The sequence below is a fragment of the Chaetodon auriga genome, chromosome 23 (assembly GCF_051107435.1).
Source record: "Chaetodon auriga isolate fChaAug3 chromosome 23, fChaAug3.hap1, whole genome shotgun sequence".
Lineage (NCBI taxonomy): Eukaryota > Metazoa > Chordata > Actinopteri > Chaetodontiformes > Chaetodontidae > Chaetodon > Chaetodon auriga.
This window is the reverse complement of record NC_135096.1, coordinates 13,949,132-13,976,157: the sequence shown is the minus strand read 5'-3', so window position 1 is coordinate 13,976,157 and position 27,026 is coordinate 13,949,132. Positions and strand designations below refer to the sequence as shown.

At 44.4% G+C, this 27,026-nt stretch overlaps 1 protein-coding gene across 2 annotated transcripts in view; it reads left to right on the top strand.

Annotated features, from left to right (window-relative positions):
• The first annotated feature begins 444 nt into the window (after positions 1–444).
• LOC143315687 (activin receptor type-2A) overlaps positions 445–27,026 on the top strand; it is a 36,460-nt gene continuing 9,878 nt past the window's right edge. The window contains exons 1-5 of one of the 2 annotated variants that reach the window (XM_076723013.1): positions 445–1,433; positions 18,060–18,267; positions 19,504–19,637; positions 20,963–21,117; positions 26,683–26,706. In XM_076723013.1, the coding sequence (XP_076579128.1) occupies positions 1,379–1,433; positions 18,060–18,267; positions 19,504–19,637; positions 20,963–21,117; positions 26,683–26,706 (576 nt within the window). In that variant the 5' untranslated portion in view covers positions 445–1,378. The remainder of the gene's footprint in view (positions 1,434–18,059; positions 18,268–19,503; positions 19,638–20,962; positions 21,118–26,682; positions 26,707–27,026) is intronic. The other variant, XM_076723014.1, reaches the window with a different exon arrangement.

Sequence of the window (27,026 nt, the reverse complement as noted above, 5' to 3'; positions counted from 1 at the left end):
ATAAAGATATACTGTAAGATAAAATAATGAAGTTTGAATGTAACGCAGGCACCTACCATTAGTGACAGTACATGACCCACATTAATTGATAAGGTGCAAATTCCAGAAAGAAATCTTTTGTTATTAATGAAACAACCAAACCTCCAGAGCCCCAGCTCTGACTGATTTGTATATTCATTTATTTGCCTTAATAGTGGATTATGGCCAATATTAATTGTATTAATCTCAAAGAAAACAGCATTAACATCATGTGCTATATGTTATCAATGTTTGTGCAGAATTTAAGCAAACAATGGCGTAGTATCGAATGTTGTTCTTAAAGAAATACCAAACGTCCAATACAGTCTATGGCCCGTCCATGCGTTCAAGTGTAACATTTTACTTTGAAATGCTTCACCGGAACCTTCATGTAGGCCCATGAGTTTGGCTGACTTGACGCGGGTCAGTGACGCCATTTTGAAATCGTCCCGACCAGAGGAGGCGAGGAGGAGACGGACTTGGGAAAACCAGCTCGTCCTAAACTCGATAGCTGCATTAGCTACACGGATTAACGGCAGCTTTAGAGGTTATTGCTGTCATACGATAGTGTTTCCACCTGTTCGTTCAGGACATTTCAACGGGAGAAGGCTGTTTGGGACACTTTGGAGCAGACTGAAACACCGGAGGGAGCCTCATAATCGGTTGTTTCCCTCTCGGAGCGGACGGAGCTCTGGTTGTGGCCGGGCAGCCCCGCCGGACAGTCGGACGAAACCGAGGCTTCCACACGGAATATAACAACAACAACACACGTTTTGAACCTTCCGTTTCCGCGGTGTGGGATTGGAAATGTCCTTTTCAGCGTGGTTGTGAGGTTTTAAAGCTATGCGACGGAGCTCGCCGAGGAGAAGTTTGATCGGAGAGCGGAGTGCGCTTGATTTCCAGTCCGATGGATGTTAGCCCTGCCCGGCTGTGGCTCGGCTCGGTGCTCCGCTGCTCTGAAATAACAGGTGAACAAACAGCACCAGGCGCAGGTGAACACGTCTGTTCATAACAATGCTGCAAATCCACGACAGCCCCGGCTTGAATGCCAACAAGTCGCCCTCCATTGCTTGTCTGTAAACCTGGAAATACCAACAACCATCCCCTTCTCTTCTTCATCACCCCCCTCCTCTTCCTCCCCTCTTTTTTTGGACTGGTAAGGCTGGCATTACCTGGGATATTTTGGATTTAGCCTCCATCCTGGCATTTTGAAAATGTCCTTTTTGCAGAGACAGTGCTCTCTGGAGCAGCAGGACATTTAATCTGACTCACTAATTTTGAGATTTTGGGGGGGTTTTGTTTGTTTTTTTGGGGGTTTTTTTATTCTCTTTCTTGTCAGAGGATCAGATTCGGATGGAAAATGGGAGACGCCACCAAACTGGCCTTCGCCGTGTTCCTCATCTCCTGCTCTTCAGGTGGGTGTGGAGGGGCTCATGCATGGAGGATCCAGAGCTGTCACCTTATTGTTACCTCTGCAGAGGGCAATGCATGGCTTCATGTTAAATATGGGGAATGCAGTGCAGGGAAGCCCCCCTCTCATTATTCTGTGCATCCTCCATGTGTGGATGTGCATGCACATTTTGTAGATGTCAATATTGAGCACAAGATGGGGCCTGGGGACCTCCAGGGGTCCTTGAGGGGCTCCTGGTGGGATGTATTTGGAGAATAAAAAGGACAATGTGGGATTGCATGATTTGCGGTATAGACAGTTACATAATTAATAAAGTCAAATCTAACATTAGATGGACACAAGGACTGGAAATAAAAAGAGGTTAATGTCTTAATCCCAAGCTGGGAGCACCATGAGACAAATGGCCACCATTGAGTAAAGAGAAGCACTTAAAAATCTTTTGTATTCAATCATGTTATCGCTGATAAACAAGTGTCTGCCCTCAAAAGGTCACACCAAGTTTGATTGAGATAGAAGTAAAGATGCAACTAGCAGTTATTTTCATTGTTGATTATTTATTTGATTAATCATTTGGTTGTCTGATCCATAAAATGGTTAAAGAAAATGTCCACAAATGTCTTGTTTTGTCCACAGTCCAAAAATAATCAGATTACTGTAATAGAGGAGTAAAGAAACCCAAAATATTGACACTTGAAAAGCTGAAATTAAAGAATTTTGACTTTTTACATGAAGAATTACTCAAACCAATTCATTGATTATCAGAATAGTTGTTTATTAATTCGTGATTAACTGTTGTAGCTCCATTAAGAAGGCGGAAAAAGCCTTTTTACGGCACATTCAGCCAGTATTACGTTCAGACTTGAGGGCGACACGACAAATTTTGGCTTTCATGCTGTGAACAGTCTTTATGTGTCCTCAGCGGTGGACGCACAGTGGACGCCAGTGAGGTCAGCAAGGTGACAGGAGAGAGGAAAGGTGTGTTTTTTTTCTTGCAGATGCGGATGCAGGTGCGCTTTAAAGTCCTCTTTTGCGTGATTGGTTGAGCTCTTTGTCCTGATTTAAAACAGCAAAATGCAATTTTCACGCTGCTTTTATCCTGCCAGCAGATGTTAATTATTATGAGCTTGTAAAGTTAAAATCACTGTTTGTATTTGGTTTCATTTTGCAAATTTGATGGTCTGATGTTGCAGTGGAAGCAGCCCACAGAAACGAGTGCATTAGAGGACCTGAAGGCCTCAGCGAGCCTGTTCCCATGAGGCAATGTGGCCTCACATGACACCAGAATGGTCCGGAGTGGTGTGTATGAGCAGCCAGTTTTCCAACTCCAGTAAAACCCATAACACCTGAAGTTGTTGTCATTTTTGTGTCTTCAGACGTTCATTTATTTCCTCGCTCAGCATGTCGCCGCTGCCAGCGAGCATGACCAGGTAGTTTGACTGGATTGTGATTGACGGGAGGCCGAGCGAGGAGGCTGTGTATTTCACAGTGCAGCAGATGATTATTCCTCTTACTCATTACTGTCTGAAGTGGGGAGATGAATGGTTCCTACTTGAGGTGGAATAATAATCCTTTATGAAATCCAGGTTGAATTGGCACAGCTCAAGACGACACCAAGAAGCCTCTGATAAGGGCAGGGCACTCAGCCCAGAGTAGTTTTATTTGATGAGGCCTATTGCAACATGCCAAAAAAAAACCCATGATAACATTGACATTTTCATTCAGAGACGACCAAACACAGACGGAAAAACTGCACTTGTTTGGCAACCAACAACTTAAGCAACAGCACCTTTGAGTTTAGCTCAGATTAAATTCAGCTGTGATCGATTTCTTTGTCGTTTCATGCTAAATTGCCACAAACATCACTGGTTTCAGCCTCAGCTGTGAAGATTTCCTGCTTTAGTTCATCTTAAATATTTGCATTTTGAAATGATGTTCAGACAAAGCAAGCAGGTAGACGATATCAAGACCTCTGAGACCAAACAATCAGTTAATTGACAAAGTATTTGCCAGATTGATCAATAATAAATTGTTATTTGCAGCTTTAAATGCTGATGTGATGTTAAAATCAGAGGTAACGTGCTGCTGTGATATGCTATTATTTTGGAGGAGATGGTCTGTGTTCACACGAGAGACAGAAATGTGATATTTGACCTGGTTTAATGTTGCGTTCAGCAGCTGCCCAGTGTTTTCCTCCGTGCTGTAACACATGGCGGGTCAAGGTTGCCTGCCAACGCGTTGATGTGACGGGGGAGTAAACGGGCTTCTTGTGGAACTTTTGCAAGTGCGAGTTGAGTTTGAAAACGCCGCTCTGCTGAAGTGCAAAGCGACATTTTAACGTGACTCTGCAGCCAGCGGGTGTTAAACTCAGGTCGTCCGTTCGAGATGCGACCTCAGATCTCGTGAACTTGAACTGCACATTGGTAAATATTTACCGCGCTGCCTCGTAAGTCGTGGCATGTTCAGATCCAGATGTCAGATTTGATGTGAATATGGGCTGAAGGCTGAGGGGAAACTTGGTGGTGATTGCAGAAGTGTGTCGCCGCATGCCAGCAGATCCAATGATAAAGTCAATTATGCACACTTAAAGCAACATCTGTAGTATTTCTCATCTAAACAGCAGCATTTGCTCATCATTTGAGGGTTAGGGTTAGACCGTCATGTGGAAATGGATCTAAATTAAGCAACAAGAGTTCTGTTTCTCCTCTTCTTCTGACATGATGTGAAGAAAACTCCAGCGGACAGCCACCAGCCGTCGAGGTCGTTCTCCGGTGTAAAAGTCATGTTTTGCTGTTAATTTGAGGAAAATGGCTGTTTAGATATCCATGAATGCGCTGCAGAGGCTGATGGATGTATAAAGTCCAGTCTGCCTTCACATTTGGCCTCGTTTTTTGTACACTGCAGCAGTTTCACACAGACATTGATCCTCTTGCACACCAGTGTAAGGTTGCATCAATATGGCGAGGATGAAGCAGCTCTGTTTTGTTTTTTATATATGTATTTTCTATATATAAATATATATATCCTCAGCAGCACAACCGAGCTGATGATTCAGGTGCAGCTCTGCTACACATCAAACTCAACTTGAAACAGCGTCTGAGCTCCGTCGATCATCAGGCCAGGGTCTCTGTGTTCTGTCCCATTGAGCTGGGGAAAGCTAACATTTACCAGCTGCATTAACTGGGCGATTCGGTCGACTTTCCTGCCACCAGATTAAACCCCTCTGTCACCAGGCGCTCCCCCTGGCACAAGTGTTTCCGAGCGAGACGCCGAGTGTCTCTCGACCCTGACCTCTGACCTCCCCGCACAGGATTGAAAGAAACACAGAGGCTTTTCCCTCCGGCATGCTGCTAATTATCAGATTATTTTCCTGAGATTGTGTTTTATTATTTCCACACACGATAGTGGCTTGGCTTTAGAAGACCCACCTCAAAGCCTTTATTATCTTCTCCACGTTGAGAAACAGAAGGAAAAAATAAATTCACTGTTAAGAATCTGAAACTTCAAGACAAACTTTGCTCTAACCAACTGTCCCAATAGCTGACTGACTCTAATGTTTACTCTGGCTGGCTGAGTTGATTATTTACTTTATTATTTATTTACTTCAAAGTGTATTGAATGGATAGTTAGCTTTTATCAGCAGTACGAAAGCTGCCTTTTTTGTGGTTTGTCTCAAAAAGCTGCCAATCTCTTAAAACATAAACACATGTAACTATGCTCACATGTGTAAAACCAGAAGGAAACGTGGCCTAAATTCAATGAAAACAAGGTTATTTAATGCATACAGGGTTTGTAATTGGTCAAACCATTTTGACTGTGACTCAGCCACTCCTCCAAACCATCCTGTGCCCTTCTGCTGCAGGATTTTGGGTGTTTCCTAGAGCAGCCAGAGGCCGGCTACCAGCTCTGTCCCATTTCCCCCCCCTATCTATTTCTAATACGTTCTCTTGCATTATGCATTAAGCTCCAAAAGCACAGGTGTATTTGTTAAGGCCAGATGTAGCCTCGATTTCCCATCGGGCCCAACTAGTCAGACTCCTTCCTTCCAGGGCCCTATATCATTCTGCACTTTAACATCATAAAAACAAGCAGCGGTTCATGTTCACGGAGATAAAATGATGACCAGAAACAGCTGGATTCAGTCGGGGAAGTTATGATCCTCCACCAGTCAGAACTCTGGTTAAATTTAGCTGTGGCCAGGTGTGTTGTGCTGTCTGCACACAAGCAACATGGAAGGTGTTTGTGTGCATTTTGAGCCTCTGATTGCGTTTATGGAGCAGACAATACATTTTGTATGTATATGCACAAAGTTTTGACATGTACTTTGAGGAAATTGCCCCTTTTAGTGTGTTAAAATGGTGTTTTTAATGTGCATCTGCAAAAAGGGACTTTGGAGCCTTCCATCGACCCAGACAACAGGCCAAAACTGTCGAGGTTGTGGTGGCCGGGTAAATTTTGATGAACTCCAGACTGTTATTTAGCATGACACAAGTGTTATTGACACTAAATAACACTAGAAAGCAAAGCAAAGTTTTGTTATAATCAGTATTTCTCTGCTTGTTTGAGTGTTGACTAAGTTCCTCTGGTCACTGAACTCCACTGAAAATAAATCGACTTCTACTGACTTGATTGATCGTGTTTATCACGCGTTAAAGGGACCTTTTTTGAATTGCACAACGATGTTTGATCAGCTTTCGAAAGCCCAAGGCCCCTTAAAACACACTCACCACATAAGTGACTATCTAAACTTTCACTACAATTAAGAATCATCAAAACACCATAATTGCTATTTAGGGGATTTTCTTCAGCAGCAGCGATTTGTTTCAACTTGCTGCTGCTATCACAGGACAACACGGTGGAAAAGCAGCATCGAGGTTAAGTAAGTGGGGGAAATCATTGGAAGGCCAGTTTAGTGTACTTTACTGAGGCTGACACTCTCTGATGTAGTAAATCTTAGATACTCCAGACAGGTCAAAGCAAATGCAAAGGATTATTTGCAAATGCTGTAAGGCTCCGAGTCTTTTTATAACAGCGGTGTAGAGGCAGTGAAGGGACTAAAATAACATACATATTTAATTCAGCTTTCACCTCCTTTGAGGAAGCAGAGGTGTAGGCTTGGAAGAAGACAGAGGGAGAGGGCTTGAGCTGCACTGTCATGGCTAAAAGTATTATCCCGATTGCTCTGCTAAATATTGTAATCAGTTGTTAATCACATGATAATCAGGCGCCATTATTTTTAGAGCGTAATTCTTTTTGCATATAAATAGTTCAATGGAGGTAAATTCAAAGAAATGATGCTTAAAGAACTTGTGCGCTTTAATGGAGCAAAATATTCAGTTTCCGTGTCCAGTCACGGTGCACTCGGCTGTGATCTATGACCGTACCTGATTAATTGTGTAGTTGCAGGAGGCATTGGGGTCAGCGGGGCCGACGAGAGGCCACAGAGTCCACCCTGCAACCAAAAGGTCAAATGTTCGACATCCGCTGCAGGCATGCGTCCTGTCAGCGCGCCCTTGAGCAGAACCCTACCTGCTCGGCTTATTGAAAGTCATGCCGGTTAAGAGCGTCAGCTAAAAGCCTAAAATGTAAATGCCGACCGAGCGCCACAGCTATAATGGGAAGTCGATGAATTGCCCCTGTAACCATTACTGACTCAAATTAAAACAAATGATATGGAAGATGGGAAGTTCAGGCTTGAAAAAACATCATCACCTTTGGTGTATTTCTTGAAATATTCAGCAGTGAAGTACAGCTACTTGACTCTCAACATGTACATTTACCTAAATCGCTTTTTGGATAAAACTATTCATATATACAGGACTATTTTATCTTAGTCTAGACCACTTGATGTGTCGGTACCCCAGAGGACGGTCCAGAACAGTCCTTTACTGTAATTAATGCATCCTGCAGATGTTGCTTTATGTGCTTGGGAGAGTTTCAGTCTAGACAGGCTGGCTGCTCAGACGGAGAGGCCCTGCTTTGATCCTTGATTAAAAACTGCGAGCTGTACATTCATCATGCTCTTGTTTCAGGCTCTCTCAAGGGTCCTCGCCTGCTTTACGCTCCCTCCTTACTCCTCCTCCTCCTCCTCTTCTTCGTCTTCGTCCATCTCTTGCCAAGATTCCTCACTGTCGTGAAGGTCGCTCTAACCTCTTATCACAAAAAACACTAAAGGGTAATGGTGTCTCGGGGACTTGGCGGGCCAGGGTGAACACTGTTTGCTTGTGATATTGTGGGTTCATCTCCCTGCCATTATTGTTGGTGTCACTGTGTGTGACTATCTAATAAGCCTCAAATGTCATTCAGGATTCATTGAGCAGCAGCTGTGAGAGCTGCAAAACATCAACAGGTCCAACATTGTCCTGTAATCAACACCAATGATGTATTTACAAAAACTGAAAGAGGAAAACGATAAAAAAAAAAAAAAAATCCAACAGGAATCACCAGTTTGCTTGTTTTCTGCCTTGGCACGCCAGGCTTTTTTAGCTGTTGTTGCTGACTTGTTGCTCAAACCACCATCTGATTTGCCAGTGAGGTGAAGAGGGGATCTGTTCAGTCTTGAAACTCGTAATGGTTGACAAGTTTTTCTTCCCAAGCTGTATTGACAGGAAGGAGAGTTTTGAAACCTCAGCAGTGCCTGGTAATCAGTGAGTCATCTTTGGTATCGATAAACAAATCTACAAACCCTGCAGATATGCCATGTTTATTCTCTGCATCAGGGGAGGCACATTCTTCGCTCACTGCACCTGTAATATAATCTCAATTAAAAATACACAAGTGTTGGTGTTTTATTTTGGCCTTGAGAGGGCCTCGTGATGGCTCTGCGTCATTGGTTTACACTAAATATAAAGAGGAGCCAGGAGTCAGCGAGGTCATCTGATGACAGGATGGATGAAAGAGGAGGTTTTATTGACTCCCAACGTTTATTGGTCTGTCTTGTACAAATGCGAACCCGGCGAGAGCAAACGGTGAACATAATTGAACGGCGGAGGGCCACGTGAAATGACTCTGGATGGGGCGGCGCGTTAGTCACTCACATCAGCAGCGGCCTGTGGTCTAGTGCGGGCTACCTTGACCACAGAGTGTATTTCGGTACACTTCCAGACTTCCTCTTTTGGTTTGTCGTGACAGCAAAAGCTGGAGAAGGTGAACGCAACATCACATTTCGATTATGCTGACGGTGATGCTGTTTGCAATGTGAGCTGTGATGAACTGTTTTTAAAGGCTTTATTGTACGTCTGCATTACCTTGTGATGGGTGCTTGAAGCACATTCAATAGCTTTACAGCAGTGGATTATGGGAAATCTCACTCACTGAACTGAACTGAACTGGACTGGACTCACAAAGGACCAATCTCCTCATATATATAATAGCTTGCCTGCCAGTCTCCTTCTCTGTGCCTCCCTCGCTCCCCCTCAATTCTTCACTCATTGATTGCTTGTTTTATAAAAATGAATTGAAATGCCCATGCTGCAGGCTTTGGTGATATTGCAGTATCACTGCAAACTCAATACACGGTTCAGCCTTAAGCCCAAGTGGCACTTAACACACCCTTCAAATAAATCCAAACAATTCAAGCACAGAGGGGATTGGTGGGAGCTGGGGGATGCAGTGGGGGGTTTGCAGATCCTTCCTGCAGCACCCTGCGAGAGATAAAGAGGAGTTTTAAGTTGCTCGTCCTGTAAAGAATGTGTGGTATGCAGCGGCCGACTGCAGCCCGTTACGCAGGAGGGGCACGGGGATACGCTGGTATGAGCTCCTTGTGCAATCTGTACAATCGGTTGCGATTCACAGCGAGGGACCCAGGCGCTCTCCCGACCCGTCCGGCAAGCAGCTCCATCAGCGCTAATTGAGGCGGAGACCAATGGGCGTTTGTCGCTCTGGCATACCAGTGGGGATTAAAGGGATTGGATTCAGTTGCTGAGTGCTGTGGTTTTTAATGCCCACCCCCGCCTCACCACCATGCACCCTCCTGCTGCCCGTGGAAAGAGTGCAGTCTTTGTGACCAGCTCGCCCGAGCCGCCCTGACCACCCCTGCCATGTCACGACACCATCTGATTGAGCATTAACGAAGGACTCCGGCGAGACCCGGGCTGCTCTGTGAAATTGCTGTCTACTGTAAAATAGTGTCTAGCTGTTGAGCGTCTCTGTGCACAGACCGGAGTGTTGCCTCTATTCATTCAGCCACAGCAACAAGATTACCACTCCTGCTGGAGAAAATGTGAAATTAACGTCATTAAACGGTGCCACATTTTCCACTAAAATAGATAATTTCATCCATGGAACAAAAGTCATCTGTCTCTGGGGCCATGAGTCCTCTTGTATTTTCCCTCTATCTCCTCTATAATCATTGTTCTGATTATTCCCATCAGATAATTCACATCACAGAAACACTGATTAAGCACCGCCGCGATCTCCCAACCAAACTTGTGCAATGGGACATGAGGATCCACCACCAGCTGGAAAATAGTATGCAGTATACATCTAGGTGGTGATCTTGCCGTGGGCCAGTGGTCTCCCATGCTGGCCCGGGTGCCTAATGCCTGTGATAGTCAAACAACTATAAATGGTGTAAAAAAAAATCTTTATCCAAGCCGGCCAGGAGCTGCCCTAAAGGCAAGTGGTGGGATGCATTTCTATCGGCAGTGCCCACATTTTCCAGTCAGGTAGAAAAGGCTTGATGCAGGAGAGGTGTGATGTGGAAAAGTGCGATTAGTTTATTAAAATAGTGTCTTTTTTTGACATAATCTCGCAGTTATTACACGGATCAGCTTCTGCCTCAGGAGTTTTCAAACATTATTTCTTGGTCTTGCAAGATCAAGATCAAGTTTTCGATCACTCCTCAAATTTCAGCCCGGTCCAGCTCCATTCGTTTTGGTACGCGGCCCGATTCAGGCTTACAAAATGTCATTGCCTGAACCCAACTTGACCCTGAAGCCATGTCAAAGCTTCCCTCCCTCCATCACTTTGATTCACACACTGAAGTCTAAACTTGAGCTGCTTCCTCTGCTGCTTTGCTGCACAACATGATAGAACTAGTGCAGAATATTTGCAGTACATGTGGAAGTTTTTTTTCAGACCATCACTGTTACTTTGATTCATAGAGTGCAGCAAAGCTGTTTTCATGACGATGATTAGCAGTTTTTTACTAAATGCATGCAGTTATTGGTAAGTGCAGAAGCTGTATTTAGTTATGTGGGGAAGGAGTGTCAAATTGCATCAGTAGCAACAACAGGCATTGCTGGCAAGCCAAGAGGGCAGCTCTGCAGACAGCATTTTGACCTATGGCCCCAGCCTAACTTCTTTATTCAACACCATTCAAAAATCATCGCTCACGTTTGTTTTTAGCGCTGGGCGCACAAATTTCCCACACAAACCAGCGCCCCAAACAGCCATACATCACCTCAAATCTATTTCATCTCTGCCCGGACGCAGATGATAAGTTGATCCTTAGAACAAATTCCATCATAACGAACAATCCCCGCTCCTGGCAGGCACACAAAAAAAGCCTTGATGAATGAGTTGTTTACCTACTTCAGTGCATGCAGCGCCGAGTGCAGGCCTGGCCCGCCAAAATGCCACTTCATTATGAGGCTACAGAGCAGAGTGCAGCACAGCCTGCCCCTGCGACCAGCCACAGAGGGGAAATTGGATATTAGTTCCTGTATTCCTCAGCAGCCAGGCAAAAACATGCCTGACGGACACTTCTGGAGTCTGAAATGTCACATTTAAATGCAATTAGGGGCCGATAATAAACTCACCGCTGCCATTTTTCTTCTTTTTTTTCATTCTCTCCGTCTTATTGCTGTGGTGTTTCCGCGCTGCACGACCCAGAGATCACCTGTCAGTGAAACCAGAAACGTGGAGGCATTGCTTCCGAAGGAAAAAGCTATCAGTGTGTTCGGAACAGCAAATTGAAAAGCTTTCTTGAACGCGGTATAGGTTGAATCATAGTGGTGTTAATACAACTGGCGATGGAGACGAGCCAAGTATACATTTATTTATACAAAGATATGATTTGTGTTGAAAACTGTGAGGCTAAAATGGAACCTCTTTGGCAGGTGTTATTATTTCTCTCCTTACAGTAAGTGTTTTTCCCTTCCTGCCACACAAGCTCAAGGATTCCTAAATTAATCAGACACTTTATCTGTTTCACCAGCTTTAGTTTGGGAGCAGAGAGAACGAAACCCCCGAGCGTTCGCTGGCTCCCCGCCAAAGCGTCTGCATTGAAATTTCTCTAACATTTGGCAGGTGGTTGGTGGTCATTTCCCACCCAGCATGCACCTGACTGGCCTGGCCACAGATCACACCAGAACGGTCTCCTCTGCCTCGTAGCCTCTCACTTTGCTAATAAAGAGACATGTGCCAGTTCACAGGATCCGGTGTAGCTCTCCCTTGTGATTTTTGTTTCCTCTTTGGAGGTCTGGATGCATGTCATTTGAGTAAGAAAGTGAATTTGCGCTATTACTCAGCTCTTCTCGTGGAAGGAAATGCTGAGAGGAGAAATTGCTCATGGTCATATTTCACACCTGAAGGGAGAATTGGAGAGAAATAATGGAAAATAGAAACAACCAGGAACATGGTGGACCTCTGATACATAAACTTTGTATCTTGAGATTTGGAAGCAGGAAAGTTTTCAGCTCTTTGAGGGACAAAAGGGGATAAGATGCTCTATGAAACTCTCTCGTTCTGTATTAAATAATTGTGTCAGGACGAAGGCCACGTGCAGGCCAACAATAGCACCAAATCTGCCTTTGAACCTGCACTTGTTGAGATGAAGAATAAGATGATTGTTGAAGTCCTCCCTCGCATTGTTATAAACTGATAATCAGCTGTCAATGTCACAGATGTATTACTGGAAGCAGACGTTCAGCTTTGTATTTCTTCCTCTCGTTGGTGCACCGTCCCTTGTGTTTTCCGTCTGAACACCTGCCGACGCTCCTGCAAAGCATCCCTGACTATTTGGACTTTTTTCAGAACTTGCTTGTTGCCTCGAGGGTTGCAGCTTTTCCTGTGGTATGAAAACTGATTGTTATCATACCATGTAGATATGTGCTTGTCTATGGTGTTCAAGTGTATTGTATTCCTGTTATTTAAAAAAAAAAAGAAAAAGAAAGTTGATGTCAAGTTTCATGTCATAATTTATTGTTTGACCATGAAACGCACAGTAATAATAACTGTGTACTAGCATGCAGAGACGTTACCTTACGGTAAAAAACATCTTTGCTTCATTTAGCATGAAAGCACAAATGAAAAAGTATGAAAAGTTCTGCTAATTTGAATGTAACTCAATAACAGCAGCCTGCAGAGCTTGTTTCCTATGATTTATCTGTCATTGCTATGAATTTCCTCTCACGATCGAACATTTAGGCTCTCTGGGCTTGAGTCGGTTTTGTGGATCTGGTGTCCTTTAAAAGCTTTAGGTGAACTGGGGCCAGCGGCGAGTTTGGTCGGCCTGCAGGTCAGTGCATCTCGCTGAATTGCCTCTACCTTACGTGACCTCTTGGCCACCATACAAAAGATTGAATTTTCAGAGCCGGCTGCAGATAATCAGTCATTTCCTCCGTTTGGGGCATCTCTGCCAAGTTAAGGATCTTTTCATCTTCATATTGCACTCTCTCTGGTGAATCACGTCCCCTGTTTGCAGTCTAATTGTTCTTAAAAATCCTGTCTAATTGCCTTGTTTGGTTGCAGCAGTGCCTTGCACCCTTGCAGTTTATTTCTTGGGATTTTGGTGGGAACTGGGAGCTTAACCGCTGTGGAAAAGAGCATCGGCTAAATGCCCGAAATGTAAAATTTAAAATGTCAGAGTGGATTTTCAGAGCCACCGGGCAGCAAGCGAGGGGCGAGAAGCAGTTTTTCAAAAAGCCCCAGTGGATTGAGAAGTGGGTCGGGTGTTTAGACGCTGTGCAGGGGAGGCGTTGCTGAAATGTCCGCAGCTAAAGTAGGTCGCGGTTAACCTTGATAAATCTCTTGTAGGACTGTAAAAGAGAAAGGAGCCTCTATAAAATGCTGTGTGGTCATTTCTTTTCACAGGAAGAAAGGAAACCGGAGGGGGGCTATGCTGGAAGGTGCTGCAGTGATTTGACTGATTGTACTTGCATTGGGAGACCTGGGTTCAGTCCCGAGTGAGCAAATATTCATCTTGATGATGTAAGGGACAGACAAAGCTTTGCTTTTGAGAGAGGAGAGCAATTAAATGGCACAAAAATTCTTTGGTTTATTGTTCTCACAAGTGGCCTCACAGTGATGCAGGTCTGCACGAAGGTTAAATGGATGTTTTTCTTTGCCTGTTTACCCCCACATGAGCTGACCTTGTGGTCTCAAAATCAGCCATTATTATCCATTTGCTACAAAGACATGTTGATTAAGACGAAATAGCGCACCGCTGCTTTCAGCCCTTTGTTTTATTCTTTTATTTTGACACTGCAACATTCTCCTTTAGCGCACAATGAATTAAATATATGTTCCTCGAATAATTACGAAGAAATCGACCTTGCATCAACAGAATGCGGCCATAGTCGACCAAGGCTGTATTTCTTTCTGGATCTTTCTCTCTGTCAGACCTTATTATGGCAAACAAAGTGAGCCTGTGCCGCTCATGTTTGACATTTCCATGCGTGAAATATCTATGGGAGACAAAGAGGCTTCTCTCTTTATTGCCTGGATGTGCGCTTGTGGGTGGAAACCCTATTGTATGTCCTTGCACAATCGCTCGTGCAGGCTCTGCACTCAGTGACATTATCCGCTTTGGTGAACTCTGAGCTGCGAGTTAGTCAGAAGATTGATTTCTCTGCTTTATATCCTTTATATCCGCCATACTGGCGGGCTGTTCTTGCCCACCTTTGGCACCTTGGCCCTATAGGCGGCCGGCCTGTACTGTCACCTCATTTCAGAAACGTGATTGATTTGCGCTCTTAACGGCCGTATTTACAACGGAGCACTGTATTTGCAGTTCACATGGCTTGCAGCTCTTTCTCACACAGTGTAGTACCTGAATGGAGTTATCAAGCTTGCTGAATGCAGCTTGCATTGGCTGCAGAACAAACCTGACAGGCTTTTTGTCTTGCCTTTTAAATTAGTTTTATTTAGAAGTCCATCATTTTGTGCAATTTATGTAAGGTTAAGTTTGTCTTGGTGCATATTCTTTATACACTGTAAGACTTTAGAGGGAGGAGCTCAGTTTCAGCTACTGCAAACAACAACTCAACTAACTCATCTTCGTCAGTGCAGAAGATCGAGCCACGCAAGTCTGCAACCAGAGCTGCAACGATCAATTTTAACTAGAAATTAGTTGATTTAAGTTATTTTTTTATGCAAAAATACCAAACATTTGCTGGTTCCAGCTTCTCAAATGTAAGGATCTGATGCTTTTTTTGCTCATATTTTTTTTAACATCTTTAAGAAACTACACTGGGCTTCTTTCACATATCGGAAAAAGTCAGTGGCTGCAGCCCTGTTTGAAAGCATGGCTTGTATTCTAATGTTAACACTTTTATAGTGACTTTCAATCAACTAAAATCTCCTAATAAGTTTTTACAGGCTCTGGAGACAAGCTAAAATCTGAAAAATGGCTCGCTCTATCTCTGCATATACAGTGTTTGTTCCACCTGCTTTCTGTGTCCTGTACACTCATTATGATGACTCGCTTGTAATGAAGTTGATACAGGAAGTCAGGCTCATCCCTGTGCCACGCTCATCGTAAATCACTCTGAGTAAAATGGAAATGCGTATGCTGGGCACCTCGAAGGAGCGTCCACGGGGATCAGCACTAGCATGGCTAATGCTGTCACACCAGAAGTGGCTAATGAGCTAACCTTCCGCTTTACCTCCGCATACCTCTCCATAATTATCGCCTTTAGCTTCCGCGAGTGCCGGCGAAGGGAACGACGCATTCATCCAGGAAGATGAGAAACAAAGCGGCACACAGTGGCTGCTCAAACTGCTGAAGGGCCTGATGAAGATGGAGCGGATAAACTTAGCAAAGTCGTAGCCCACATGGTGGTGTAGCAGGATCTCAGTGGAGCAGGTTAGCTGAGGACAGGGTCTTCCAAGGAAAAAGCCTGTTTCCTTATCTTTTGTTGCCTTAAGGTGATCTGTGGATGGAAAATATTGTCATTTTTCACCAGTCACAGCAAAATATCTTTGTTTTCTAAACCTCCATATGTTGCTGGAACTCTACTGACAGAGAAACAACACCCTAAAGGCATGATGGGATATCGAAAGGCCCATACCAAACGCTTTAGTTCAAGACAGTATATTGTGTTATTTCCTCGTGGGTGGTTTATTTGTCAGCTGGATTTCATGTAGACTCTTCTTCACACCTAAACCCTGCTGCAGATTTTAATGTCTTGCTCAAAGGTTTCTTGGCAGGAGTTTGTGATGGGAAAAAAAGACAAAATTGTCCTTTTCCTGGCCAGCTCAAGCAGCAAATTGAACTCACAGAATTTGCTTTCACACTCACTGTTTTGCCTTAATTTGGTCCAGAAAGTGATTCGTTTGCATTAAAGGCAGTCTGCAGGAGGGAAAACCACATGAACCACATGTTATATGACAGCATCTCCCCTGCGGTCTTATATATGCTCATATGCACGTTTGGGCAAACTCACATTTTTTCCACAAGCAGATATAATACCCGCTTGGTTTTCTGTTTACTTGTGTTTATCTTTGCTTCCATGTCTACACACAGTTTGGTCTATACATTATATTTTTTTCTATCGACACATATTTCTGTGTAAATACACAAGCACCAATCATTTCAACATACTGTACTCTTGCGTGGGCTCCACTCATTCATCCGCTCGGGCTATTTCCTCTCTCTTTTCGCTTCGGCCATTTGCTCTCAATCACACAAGCAACAGCTCAGAGTTGCACCTGTTGCTGTGAAATAGTTTAGGGCTTCATGGGAAATGGATTTGACAAGAGAAAATGCCGTCAGTCGCGTTAAGAGGCAGAGTGACCTCGCCACCCAGCAAACTCGCCACTCTCCTCCATCTGCAGCTGTTAGTGCCGTTGAAAAGAGACGTGTGGTGCTCCCAGGCCCAGGGTCGGCATTAACTGGCTTTATTAAGCAGCCATTTTATTGAAAAATACATGATCTTGCTAAAGGTAACCTCCATTTCACAAGCTAAGCCCTAATTTCTGGAAGCTGCTGTGACTGGAGACACGGTCTCGTAGATTGGAGTGTTGTTAAATACGGAGCGCTTTTGAGACATTGAATGCAACAATAAATAAAAGCAGATAAGGTCAAGAGTGCAGATCCTTGTTGGCTGGAAGCATTAAAAAAGGGAGTTTATAGTAAATGCAACCGGTATAAACAAATGAATAACAAAGATACAGCCTCTGCCCAGGACGGTTTGTTCCAGTATTTTCATCTGACATGCCTGAAAGTAGATCCCAAACCTCAGTAATCACACCTTATACCTCCAAATATAGAGTAGAGCTGCAGCAGAAAACACATTTTAACAGTTCAGACCCCGGAAAGGTCGCAGCAGACCTACTTTACAGACCACGAACCCCTCTGGACTCAAGGAAACATCCATCATGTCTCATTTGCATATTCACTGAACATAAAACAGACACGATGCATGATAATATCAGCCGCCCGAGGACGTTCATAACCATTTGACACACGCATGCACATCTGCTTCTTGCACAAACAAGTGAAGTCATAGTTTCACAATAGAGAGGAGTGAAATGTCTCTTTAGTGTGATTTCCTGCAGAAATGTGCAAAGTGGAAAAGGAAAAAGTAACACTTTTGATAAATAGTGGAATAAAAGAGCTTTGGTTTGACGAGACAATGTATCCAGATGGCTGAGAGTCAGCACTGACATCTTAGAACAGTAAAAACCTACTTACTGCACCTTGAGGAGCAGGAACACAATGAGTCATAGGAAGCAATCCTGGTTTCCTGTGTGTCTGAACCGCAGCGCCAGGAAGCCAGCGAGCAGAGGCTGACTATCTTCAGTCCTGTCAGCAGTCTAAACTGGACTAACTCCCTGACAGGTGATGAGAGGCGGCAGCAGCAACGCTAAACTGACAGGCTGTCATGCAGTATTTTCCCCTGGATATCGGGTTTGCGAAAAGCTGCTGCCTGCGTTCATCTGCGGGAAATCAGAGTCTCCTTTATTTTGGCGGCGGAGGGAAGTCGGTTGGTTCACTTCACTTGCGTTTTCTGAGCGGGAGTTTGGTTTCTCCGCTTTGCTCTTATAACCTCGTTTTCTGTCACGCCTGGCTGCTTTTTATTGTTCATCTGAGAAAAGATTTCATTTTTCATTGGTGTATTGACCCTAAAGCACTCAGGAACTCCGACAGAAGTACCACAGAAGTGAATTCTATTTTTGCTAAATGTTTTACGACGTCACAGTATCTCATATTTTGAGGCTGTAAAGACATGTCCTTCCGCCAGCTACTGATACTAAACTAGATTATACTCTTTGTCAATGACAGCGGAGCAGAATAACTTTTTCATCTCCCAGTTGCAGAGGCTTGTAAACCCCGCAATTCAGAAGCTGCTTCAAACATTTTGGAGGGTTTACCTGCCAAAATATTTGATGTAGTATTTGTTGTTTGTAAACCGCTGTCTGAAAAATGACACTCCTTCACATTCAACGTCTTGCTCGTCCTCTCCAGGTGCCATCCTGGGACGCTCGGAAACGCAGGAGTGCGCCTACTACAACTCCAGCTGGGAGAAGGAGCGCACCAACCGCAGCGGCATCGAGCCCTGCTATGGCGAGAAAGACAAGCGCCGGCACTGCTTCGCCACGTGGAAGAACGTCTCCGGTACCGTGGAGATCGTCAAGCAAGGCTGCTGGTTGGACGACGTCAACTGCTACGACAGGTAAGCAGGAAGAGCAGCTGGAAAAAAAGCCCACAAATGTCAGGCTGTCAACAGGGTGCTGCATCCTGTTTGCTGCTCCCTTTCAGTTTAAAAGTTTCCTCTGCCTGTTTTCATTCAGAAGTTCTTTTTCTAGTGTTTTTTATTCCAGGCAGCCTGTAAAAGTTCCTGAAAAGTCTCACGTTTGGCCTGCAAATGCCCCTTTTGCGTGAAACATATCAAATCTTGATTTCATGGCATATTAGTGACATCCTTTTCACATTCTGTAGGTAGGACATTGTGATTAAAGACCAGCTGAATCAACGTGGAGGAGGATCTGCAATTTAACCGGCAGCCCTCACCAATGAATTCATCCTGTCCTCGAGCACAAGCAAAAGAGCATTTTTGCACTTCAGTTTTAATTACGCTCCTTCCTAAAAGGCTGTACAGTCATTTGACAGAAAAAAGCAGCACACATGGCTTGACTTTGAACTTAAAAGCACCTTGAGCACAGTTTTTTGTCCCTCTGAATGACCTGCACAAGGCTACATTTTTAATTACCACAGACCACAGAAATGTAAACAACGTTGTGAACCTCCACTGAAAATGAACTCAGCCCGATGTATGCGTCCAACCAGAACAGTAAACAGATATTAATAGATGGTATTATTATAGTTTCTTCCTCGCTGGAACATCAGCCTGGCATCGGATGCTGGTTTGAGCCGGTTCTGCTTGTGTTTTCCTTTGATTCCCGAGCGATAAAGTTGCTGTAGATTCTGCAGCCCGCACAGTTTGGGTACCTCTGCTCAGACGGCGCCGCCTCGCCTCCCTGGAGAGGCCAGAGCAAGTCGAGGGCGGCTGCCACTTCCTTTGGCTTTTATCTGATGACTGTGTGAGTGTGAAAGAGAGTGAGTGTGTGTGATTGTGAGTGCACATGTGTGTTTGTTTGCGTGCGAGTGTATTGGCGTGTGTAGGAGTTATTTTATAAATGTTTTTCTTTCACATCTTCTGCAGCAGAGAGGGAAGGGAGAGGAGTGTGTGTTTGTGTGTCAGCGTGCGCATGGTCTAAGTGTGTTGATGCTTTTTAGAAAACATCATGTCTTCTGCAGTGAAGCGCGAGTGTGCGCGCGCATGCAGATGATGTTTGTGTGCGTGCCCCTCGGTTGCACATAAAAATTCAATTGCTTCCACGTCCTTTGTGCAAAGAGAGGAGAGACTTGTGCGTCTTGTTTCTAATTCCCACCTCCCTGTTCTCTGCAGTAATGAGTGCGTGGAGAGGAAGGAGAGTCCCGACGTTTTCTTCTGCTGCTGTGAAGGCAACATGTGCAACGAGAGGTTCCTGTACGCCCCCGAAGCGCCCCCGCAGAGCGACCCGCACCATTCAACCGCCTACAGTATGTACAGTCCAACGTACACACAGTCAGGAAATGACAGTCAGCTCCTCTGTGTGGTTGTTTTATTTGTGTTGCAGCCTCACCTGGAGTTGATTGATTTGGTCTTTAGTTTTCAACCTGAAGCACAGGTGAACCAGGAGTGTACAAGCTGTAGTGGAAGAAGTTAGATGTAGACGCATACATAACATCGACATATAATCCAGGCTTTTACTTTGGAGAGATGGTCCTCCACCGACTACGTGATGTAAGGCACTCGTGCTCTGGACATTTTCCAGCTGCTGAGCTGCCAGGTGTTGCAGCCTTTAAAAATATTTGAGGATTCGAGGAAGGATAGTAAAAGACACAAAAGACATGAAAAAACATGAGCATCTTTCGGTGCAGGCAGAGTTAAAATCACCTCCCATGACAAAGTAAAAAATATGTTGGCAGTGAAATTCACATGCAGACTTTTCATTCAATTAGCAAAAGAAGTATTTACCACAGAGTTTACAGTAATGGGTGTTTTTCAGAGGGAGTGGCTGAGCTGGTCTGCAGGGGATGCAGGTATGAGTATTTCAGATGACGTGCACACAGCAGTTTGTGCTCATTTACCGACCTGTGGCAATTCTGGTGTCCTTGCACTCATCACTCTGCAGCCAAATTGTCCAACAGGCCAGTCTGTCTCTTTGTATCCCATTAAATCTGACTGTGAAACCTGCAGACACCCTGTAGAGAAAAACTTTTCACAATCTCTTGGACAAACGCCCTGAGAGTCCCATGATGCAGCTGGTGCAACCCCACCGGCCCCTGCCCGTTCTTTGCTTCCTTTCCAGCCCCCGCCCTCCACCCGAGGACGGCGTTCTGCGTCCGAGCGCCGGCGCTTTGACAGCACTGCCGAATCAGACTGTCACACCTTCTGATGGCAGGACAGGCTGAGCCAGCAGGCGTCACCCGGCGACTCTCGCAGGGGTCGGACACAGTTCAGAGCTCTGTTATTTTTGGCAGGCGGATTACGTTATGTCACGAGATGGATTTGCTAATCCTGCTGCGTGTGGGTGTGGGTGTTTGTGCGTGCGTGCATTGATATGATCCCTGAGCACAGTGGCAGTAAGCTGTAAGCAGGGTTAGTGCTGCACTTAGAGATGATGTAGCATAATGTCAGGCCAATCAGGCGTCCTGTGTTCTTTCCCCCCCCCCCCCCCCCGTTTTATCCTTGACAATGCCCATGATTTTTGTTTTCATTGCTTTAGTTTTGATTCTATGAAGATAAAATAAGACAATTATGAGCCATGTGTTGTTTCTTTTTCTTCCTCTTTCCACTCTACTCACTCTCTCTCTCCCCACAGCCACCTCCAACCCATTTTCCCAGAAGCCCCAGCTCTTCAGCACTCTGCTGTACTCCCTGGTTCCTATCATAGGCCTGGCCGCCGTCGTCCTCTTCTCTTTCTGGATGTGGAGACATCACAAACTGGCCTACCCTGCCGCCCTCGTCCCCACACACGTAAGTCTCATCGGGGTGAGAAAATGAAAAGTTTCCGGCCCGTCACTGCAGCACATCTCCAGAGGTCACCTGTCAATCAAACGGTGTGGCTGCGAGACTGTGGTGTCCTCTTTCTTCGAAGTTGCTGTTGATGCAGTTAGTTTCTCTTCTTGTCTGTTCAGCCGTGACGTCCCACTTCATCTGTTAATTGCAAACAAAGGGGAAATGTAAAACGCAAATGATTCTTTCCTTCCTGTCAAACACAAAAGCTTGGAAGTAACCTGAAGTTAACCCAGTAAAATGCAGACCACCCCATTAAGGCCGCTTAAAAATCTCAATTTATGACAAAAGATGATAAAGATGATCAGTGTTGTTGACATCTCTTTCCCACGTGGGTTGAGGCTCATTAGTTGCTCCCGTATTGTCTGAAGTTTGCAGCACAATACAGTAAAAAGCACTCTGCTCTCTGCTCCGCCGTCTCTATTTAACCGACCTTCAGCTTCACCGCTCATCTAGTGGGATGAAGCAGCCTTGGCCTTTCCCTCTGCCGTGCAGCAGAGGGACAGAGCTACGGTCAGCCAGAACAGACACACTGTGCGCAGAGTTTACTTTGGGATAATTGCTTTTTCAGTCTCTTCTTTCAAAGTTGTAGGGAAGGAGAAGGGGAGCCCTGGTTCTGTCTCTTTCCGAGCAAACAGCTCTCAGACTTGCTTTTTAATGTGCCGGCGTCTGGAGATGACTTTAATTGGGATGGCTCGTATCGTGTCAGATAGGCTTTTAATCACACGAAAGTGCTCAAATCTTTAAATTTTAAGTGCACATGCACTCTGCTGCTCCAGTTAAAATAATTGTTGGCAAAAAGAAGAGTTTTGACCCACATTTGATGGTGTCCTCCTTCACCTTTCATTATTCCTCACTTCTTCACGCAATCATTTCTTCTTTTCCTATTCTGACATGCTTTTTCCATTGCTGCTCCTATCTACACGTCTGATCATTTTCATGTCTCCACTTGAACGGGACGGTTTCACCACCTCTGTAAACCCTTTAAACGTTTCCCAAATTTCCTTTCTGGTTGGACTGAGAATAAGGCAGCTTTTTCCAAATTCCCATTTATATTTTTTTATAATTCCGAGGCGGTTTTAACCCAACAGCAGCAGAGCTATATTCTCTGCTGCTCAGCAGCAGGGGAAAAAGAAAACCCATGCAGAGCCTCCACCGTATGGAAGAGGAGTCAGGGGCCTCTGCATTATTGATGAGGCTTTATATAGGCAAACAAAACTAAACACAGAGACGCTTGCAGCTCTGCCTCAGAGGATGGTGATGGTGGTGGTGGGTGGGTGGGGAGTGCGGGGGAGGGAGTGAAGAGAGACATGCTATTCTCTCAACTTAGTTATTGTATTTGCACAGTGCTAAAGCATAGCAGGCAAGAGATAAAAAGGCAGTGACACAATACAATCAGGAGACAAATGCTAATGTGCCATGAAAAACAACACTGCTGAGAGGCCGCTGAAACGTTGTACCTGGAAACAGATAAATGAATAAATAAACAGCATAAAACAAAACAAGATCATGACCAAAGACGAGAGGATCATATAACTAATGACGACACAGTGGGGACAAAACAAATAGCTGAAATTTTCAGAAAATCACAAGAGGAAGCAAATGAAAAGAAGTCGTTGCAGATGCGTGTGTGCCTGTGCAGAAGTGAATGAATGAGGAGGTGGACAAGGACAAGAGGAGGAAAGGAAGTCACTCGTACAGGAATGTGTTTAAAAGTCAGCTCCTGTGCTTTGTTGGAAGGAGGTGATGCAGCAAGCCCCACTCGCCTGCCAATTGAAGGAGGCTAAAACAAACACAGACGCAGATGCAATCACAAACTGATACACATCAAATTGTTCTGGCGTCCATCGCTTGTTTTGTAATTGATTAAACCAGGTTTTTCAATATAGAAGATGGAGGAAGCCAGTCAAGAGGAGAGATATGGTTGCAGCGGGAGGGGATTATTTCTATCTTCTTCTTCTTCTTCTTTTGTTATTGTTGTTGAAGAATGTGTTTTTGTGTTGCACCACAGGCTGTATTAAAAAAAGCAGAGGTGACTCCGACAATCGCTCAAACAGCTCACTCTCGCAAAGTCATTGAGGACAGCTTCGAGCAATTCTTTGCACTGTTGAGAGTAAAAACACATCGCAACCCCCGTCTCCTCCACCACAGGTTCCTGAAGAAGGCTGTGCAAACACCTGCCTCGTGAAATCACATGTATATAAAGAGGCTTTCAGGATAATATTAACACTTTTACGCCCAAATTAGCATGTGTATATGGGTTTTTTTTTAAACCCGGATAAAGCTGCTAAAAATAGTCAGTCGACTACTTTGCAAGTTCGCCTTTGTGCGTTTTGACGTGGTGACTGTGCCGGAGAACGGGGAACAATAGAAAGCAGCGTGGAGGCCGGTGACAGTGTTATGTTGGTCACTTTTTTAAGCCAGCCTTGCAAGAGCGAAATAATCACAAAAGGGTAAAAAAATGAGCGTTATTTTTCCACTTGGGTGTCATGTTTCCATGAGCTGAAGCAGATAAACACCTGTGACTGCCGTAGAGTCATTTGACCAAGGAGTGATACCTCCTGTGCGCGTTCACAGTGAGCACGAAAGCCAGATGTTGTTGGCTTTTTTTCTCTTGGCGAGAGAACAAATTAGCGTGTTTCACAAAATGCCGACTTCTCCTTAAGTCGCTCTCGATCCAAGTGTTGTCCAAAGGCACTTAACGCCGCTGAAACACGTAAACTAATGAAATTTGAATAATTTGTCTCTATTTTTTTTTAACATCTGTTGCGTTAAAAACTCTCTTTATGTGTCAGATCGACTGAGTGAAACTTCAAAAACAGAAGATTTTTATAGAATTTTATAGATTTAGTCCCAAAAAGTGGCAGTAGACCGGACTCTCCTTTATGCTTCATCATGTTTCTGTAGTATACTGCATTCATCAGAGCATAATGTGCTGTACTTAGTCATGTATTTTTAATGTGACAGTAACAAATTGCCCACAACTGTTGCCAGTTAGATTTTAAAGCACCCTGTGTGCACGGGGAGTCATTATAGTTGTTCATCAAAGGTAGTGAGACACCATTTTTTTTCCCCCCAACATCCATGTGCCAGCTACAGCGCTGCATCTTTTAAAGTGGGCTGCATCGCACTGCGCACATTTAATCTAAATCTCTAATTAAAAGAGTTGGAATGTGATTATATCACAAACAAGCAGCTGCAGCCTGAGCAGAGCCAGAAGACGTAACGTATAGACAGTGCCGATGTCACATTTCCTTCGCTTCTGCTTTGACTTTTTCTTTGTGTTTTTTGGAGGATGCTATCCCACCGGACCTTGAACTTCTTAATTTTAGTTTTTTTTCATGTTTATGAGCCAGCATCTGAAGATAATCTTGCACGTCATGGAAACTTAGCATTAGGATCATCGACTGAAGGACTGAAATTCCAACAACTTGAGCTTGATTTAGAATCACAGAGAGAATCATACGCAGAAGTTCTCGTGGTGTTTGATTTTCTGCATTTTTGCACATTTCCTCCTTTGTGTTTGGTCGCATCTTCCTCTGCAGAGGAGTTTTATCGTCATTAAATGAGAAAAAGGATCAAGTTTCTGCCATTATTTTCTTTGCGAGGTAATGAAACATGCAGTCTTCATGATGCAAAAGTAATTGTTCCCACTTAATGATCATTAATGGATTCATTATCACGGCTCTGTTCTCTAATTATACGAAAACAGCTCCTGCTGTACTTTCACATACAGTAGTCTGCTTTGCACTGGGCCTGGCTGAAGGTGGGGGGTTTGGGTGGAGTTCTTCCAGAAGACAGCGGATTAATCACACCAAAAAAATGCACGTTTGATTTTTTTTTTTTTTTGCACACATACTTAGACTTACAGACTGTGCAACCCTTTTAAAAAGATTAAATCCTGTGTGAAAAGCAGACAATTACACGCAGCAAAGTAGCTTTATTGCACACTGTCATTATGTTATAATTGCGGTCCATCATGGGCTGCATATTTGCCACCAAGCCTCCATTATTCACACCACAGTGCAAAGTGGAGGCAAACTGGAATTGATTCTGTCTGAGTACACAGACCTGCAGCTTTCACACGGAGAGGCCTGAAGCACTTAAACATAAGTCTGGCTATTTTTCGACCCGGACCCTATTTTCTTATCTCTGTCCGTCTCGCAATTGATTCTGACCAAAATCTCATCAATTGGTTTATTATGGAGCTACTTACATCTTGTTTGTCTGGGTCCAGCTTTCCTAAGAACTCCTAAAGATCCGGTGGACTCCAACTATCCCGACGAGGCCCCCAAACCAAGCCTTTTTCAATGCTTTGATTGATCCAGAATGACATTATTAATTATACAATTATCTTTTTAGCTGTGAAATGAAATGCCAGTGAATCTGTTGGCTCTTGGAAAGCAACGACACCAAACTTGTGTGTCTGTGCTTGAGGAAAGAGTCGTGGCGGCGAGGAACAACCAGTCCAAAGCGTGGCTTTATTTCACGGAGGAAAGTGACAGCAGTGCTCGTGGTGCACGTGTGTTTAAGCAGCAGCCATATGCTGAAACATCTCTCTGTGCAACGTGGGCTTAAATTCCAGGAATGCCACATATTTGACTGCATGCACCGTTTCCCAACCGAGCAGCACGTCCTTCACAGAGGGTAAATATCCCATGTTATCATAACATTAGTGCTACGCAGGCAGGCTTAGCAGATTTTTTTCTTTGCTTAAGGAAACCTAAATGATAACGAACGCTGTGCAAACACTCTCTCGTTTCATCCGTTTTAGATGATGACAGACGGGCTGTTGCTACAGCTGGCAGCAATCAAACGGTTGCGCACCTGAGTCACACGCATGCCGCCTTCTTTGCATCGCCGCTGAGGTCAGACTAGAAGTTGCATTGACGCCGAAAACCTGGGAAGGTCGACCATTTCATTGATCAGGAATCAATATAGACTTGGACCGAGATACAGAATTGGTATCATGAAAATAGTATTAATCCTCAACTCCCGCACTGAAACATGACCCCGCCCTTTCCTGTGTGATTTGGTGCAGGCTGAGCTCTGCGTCTCCTCGCCTGAGGGGCTTTCATTAACTTTCTTAACCCAACATTTCTGTGTGTTTCATTTGTAACAGTTTCACGCGTCTGTCATCTGGGTGAACTTTACGTTCAGCGTATGTGTTCGTTTGGTTCCACTGTGCCCTAAAAACACTTCTTTTCTTTCTTTTATACGTTGTTCAGTCCATCCTCTGAAGCTCTGCTGAAGAGCATCATTTAAGTTCCTTAAAATGTGCAATCTTGCCTTTTGCTGCCATGCTTATCAACACCCTCTCTGATCTGTGTGGGATCCCAAACACCACGCACAGACATGTGGCCCTTCATGTGTCCCAAACCATAGCTTTGGAAGTCCTGGTCCTGGAGTGCGAGGGGGAACAAAAGGTTTCTCAGGGACGAGCCATCATCTCCGACCTTTTATCTGCCTCCACTAACTGACAGAAAATAATTTCTCTGTTTGTTTCTTATGTTCCTTTTCAACAAGCACGCCTTTCACATTATGGTGGAGGTAAGAGCAATTCAATTGAAGTTGAAACACTATTAGTCCCCCCCCCCCCCCTTTTTGGGTTCAGAGCTTGGTATGAATTCTCCACTTCAATCCCAGACCACCATTTTGTTCTTCTCTTTGCTTTTTCGACAGCGTCTTGTTTACTCGGTTCATAGCACATTTCTGTGTGTGTTTTTTTTTTTTTTTTTTTTTGCCTGGGTTTTATTGCATGGATGGATTTCTTTTGTGCTCCCTGCTGAAAATGTATTGTGCATGGTGGAAAGTGGCCAAAATGGCTCCGAATGCAGCCCCTTTTTTTGTATGAATGTCCACCTGTAATG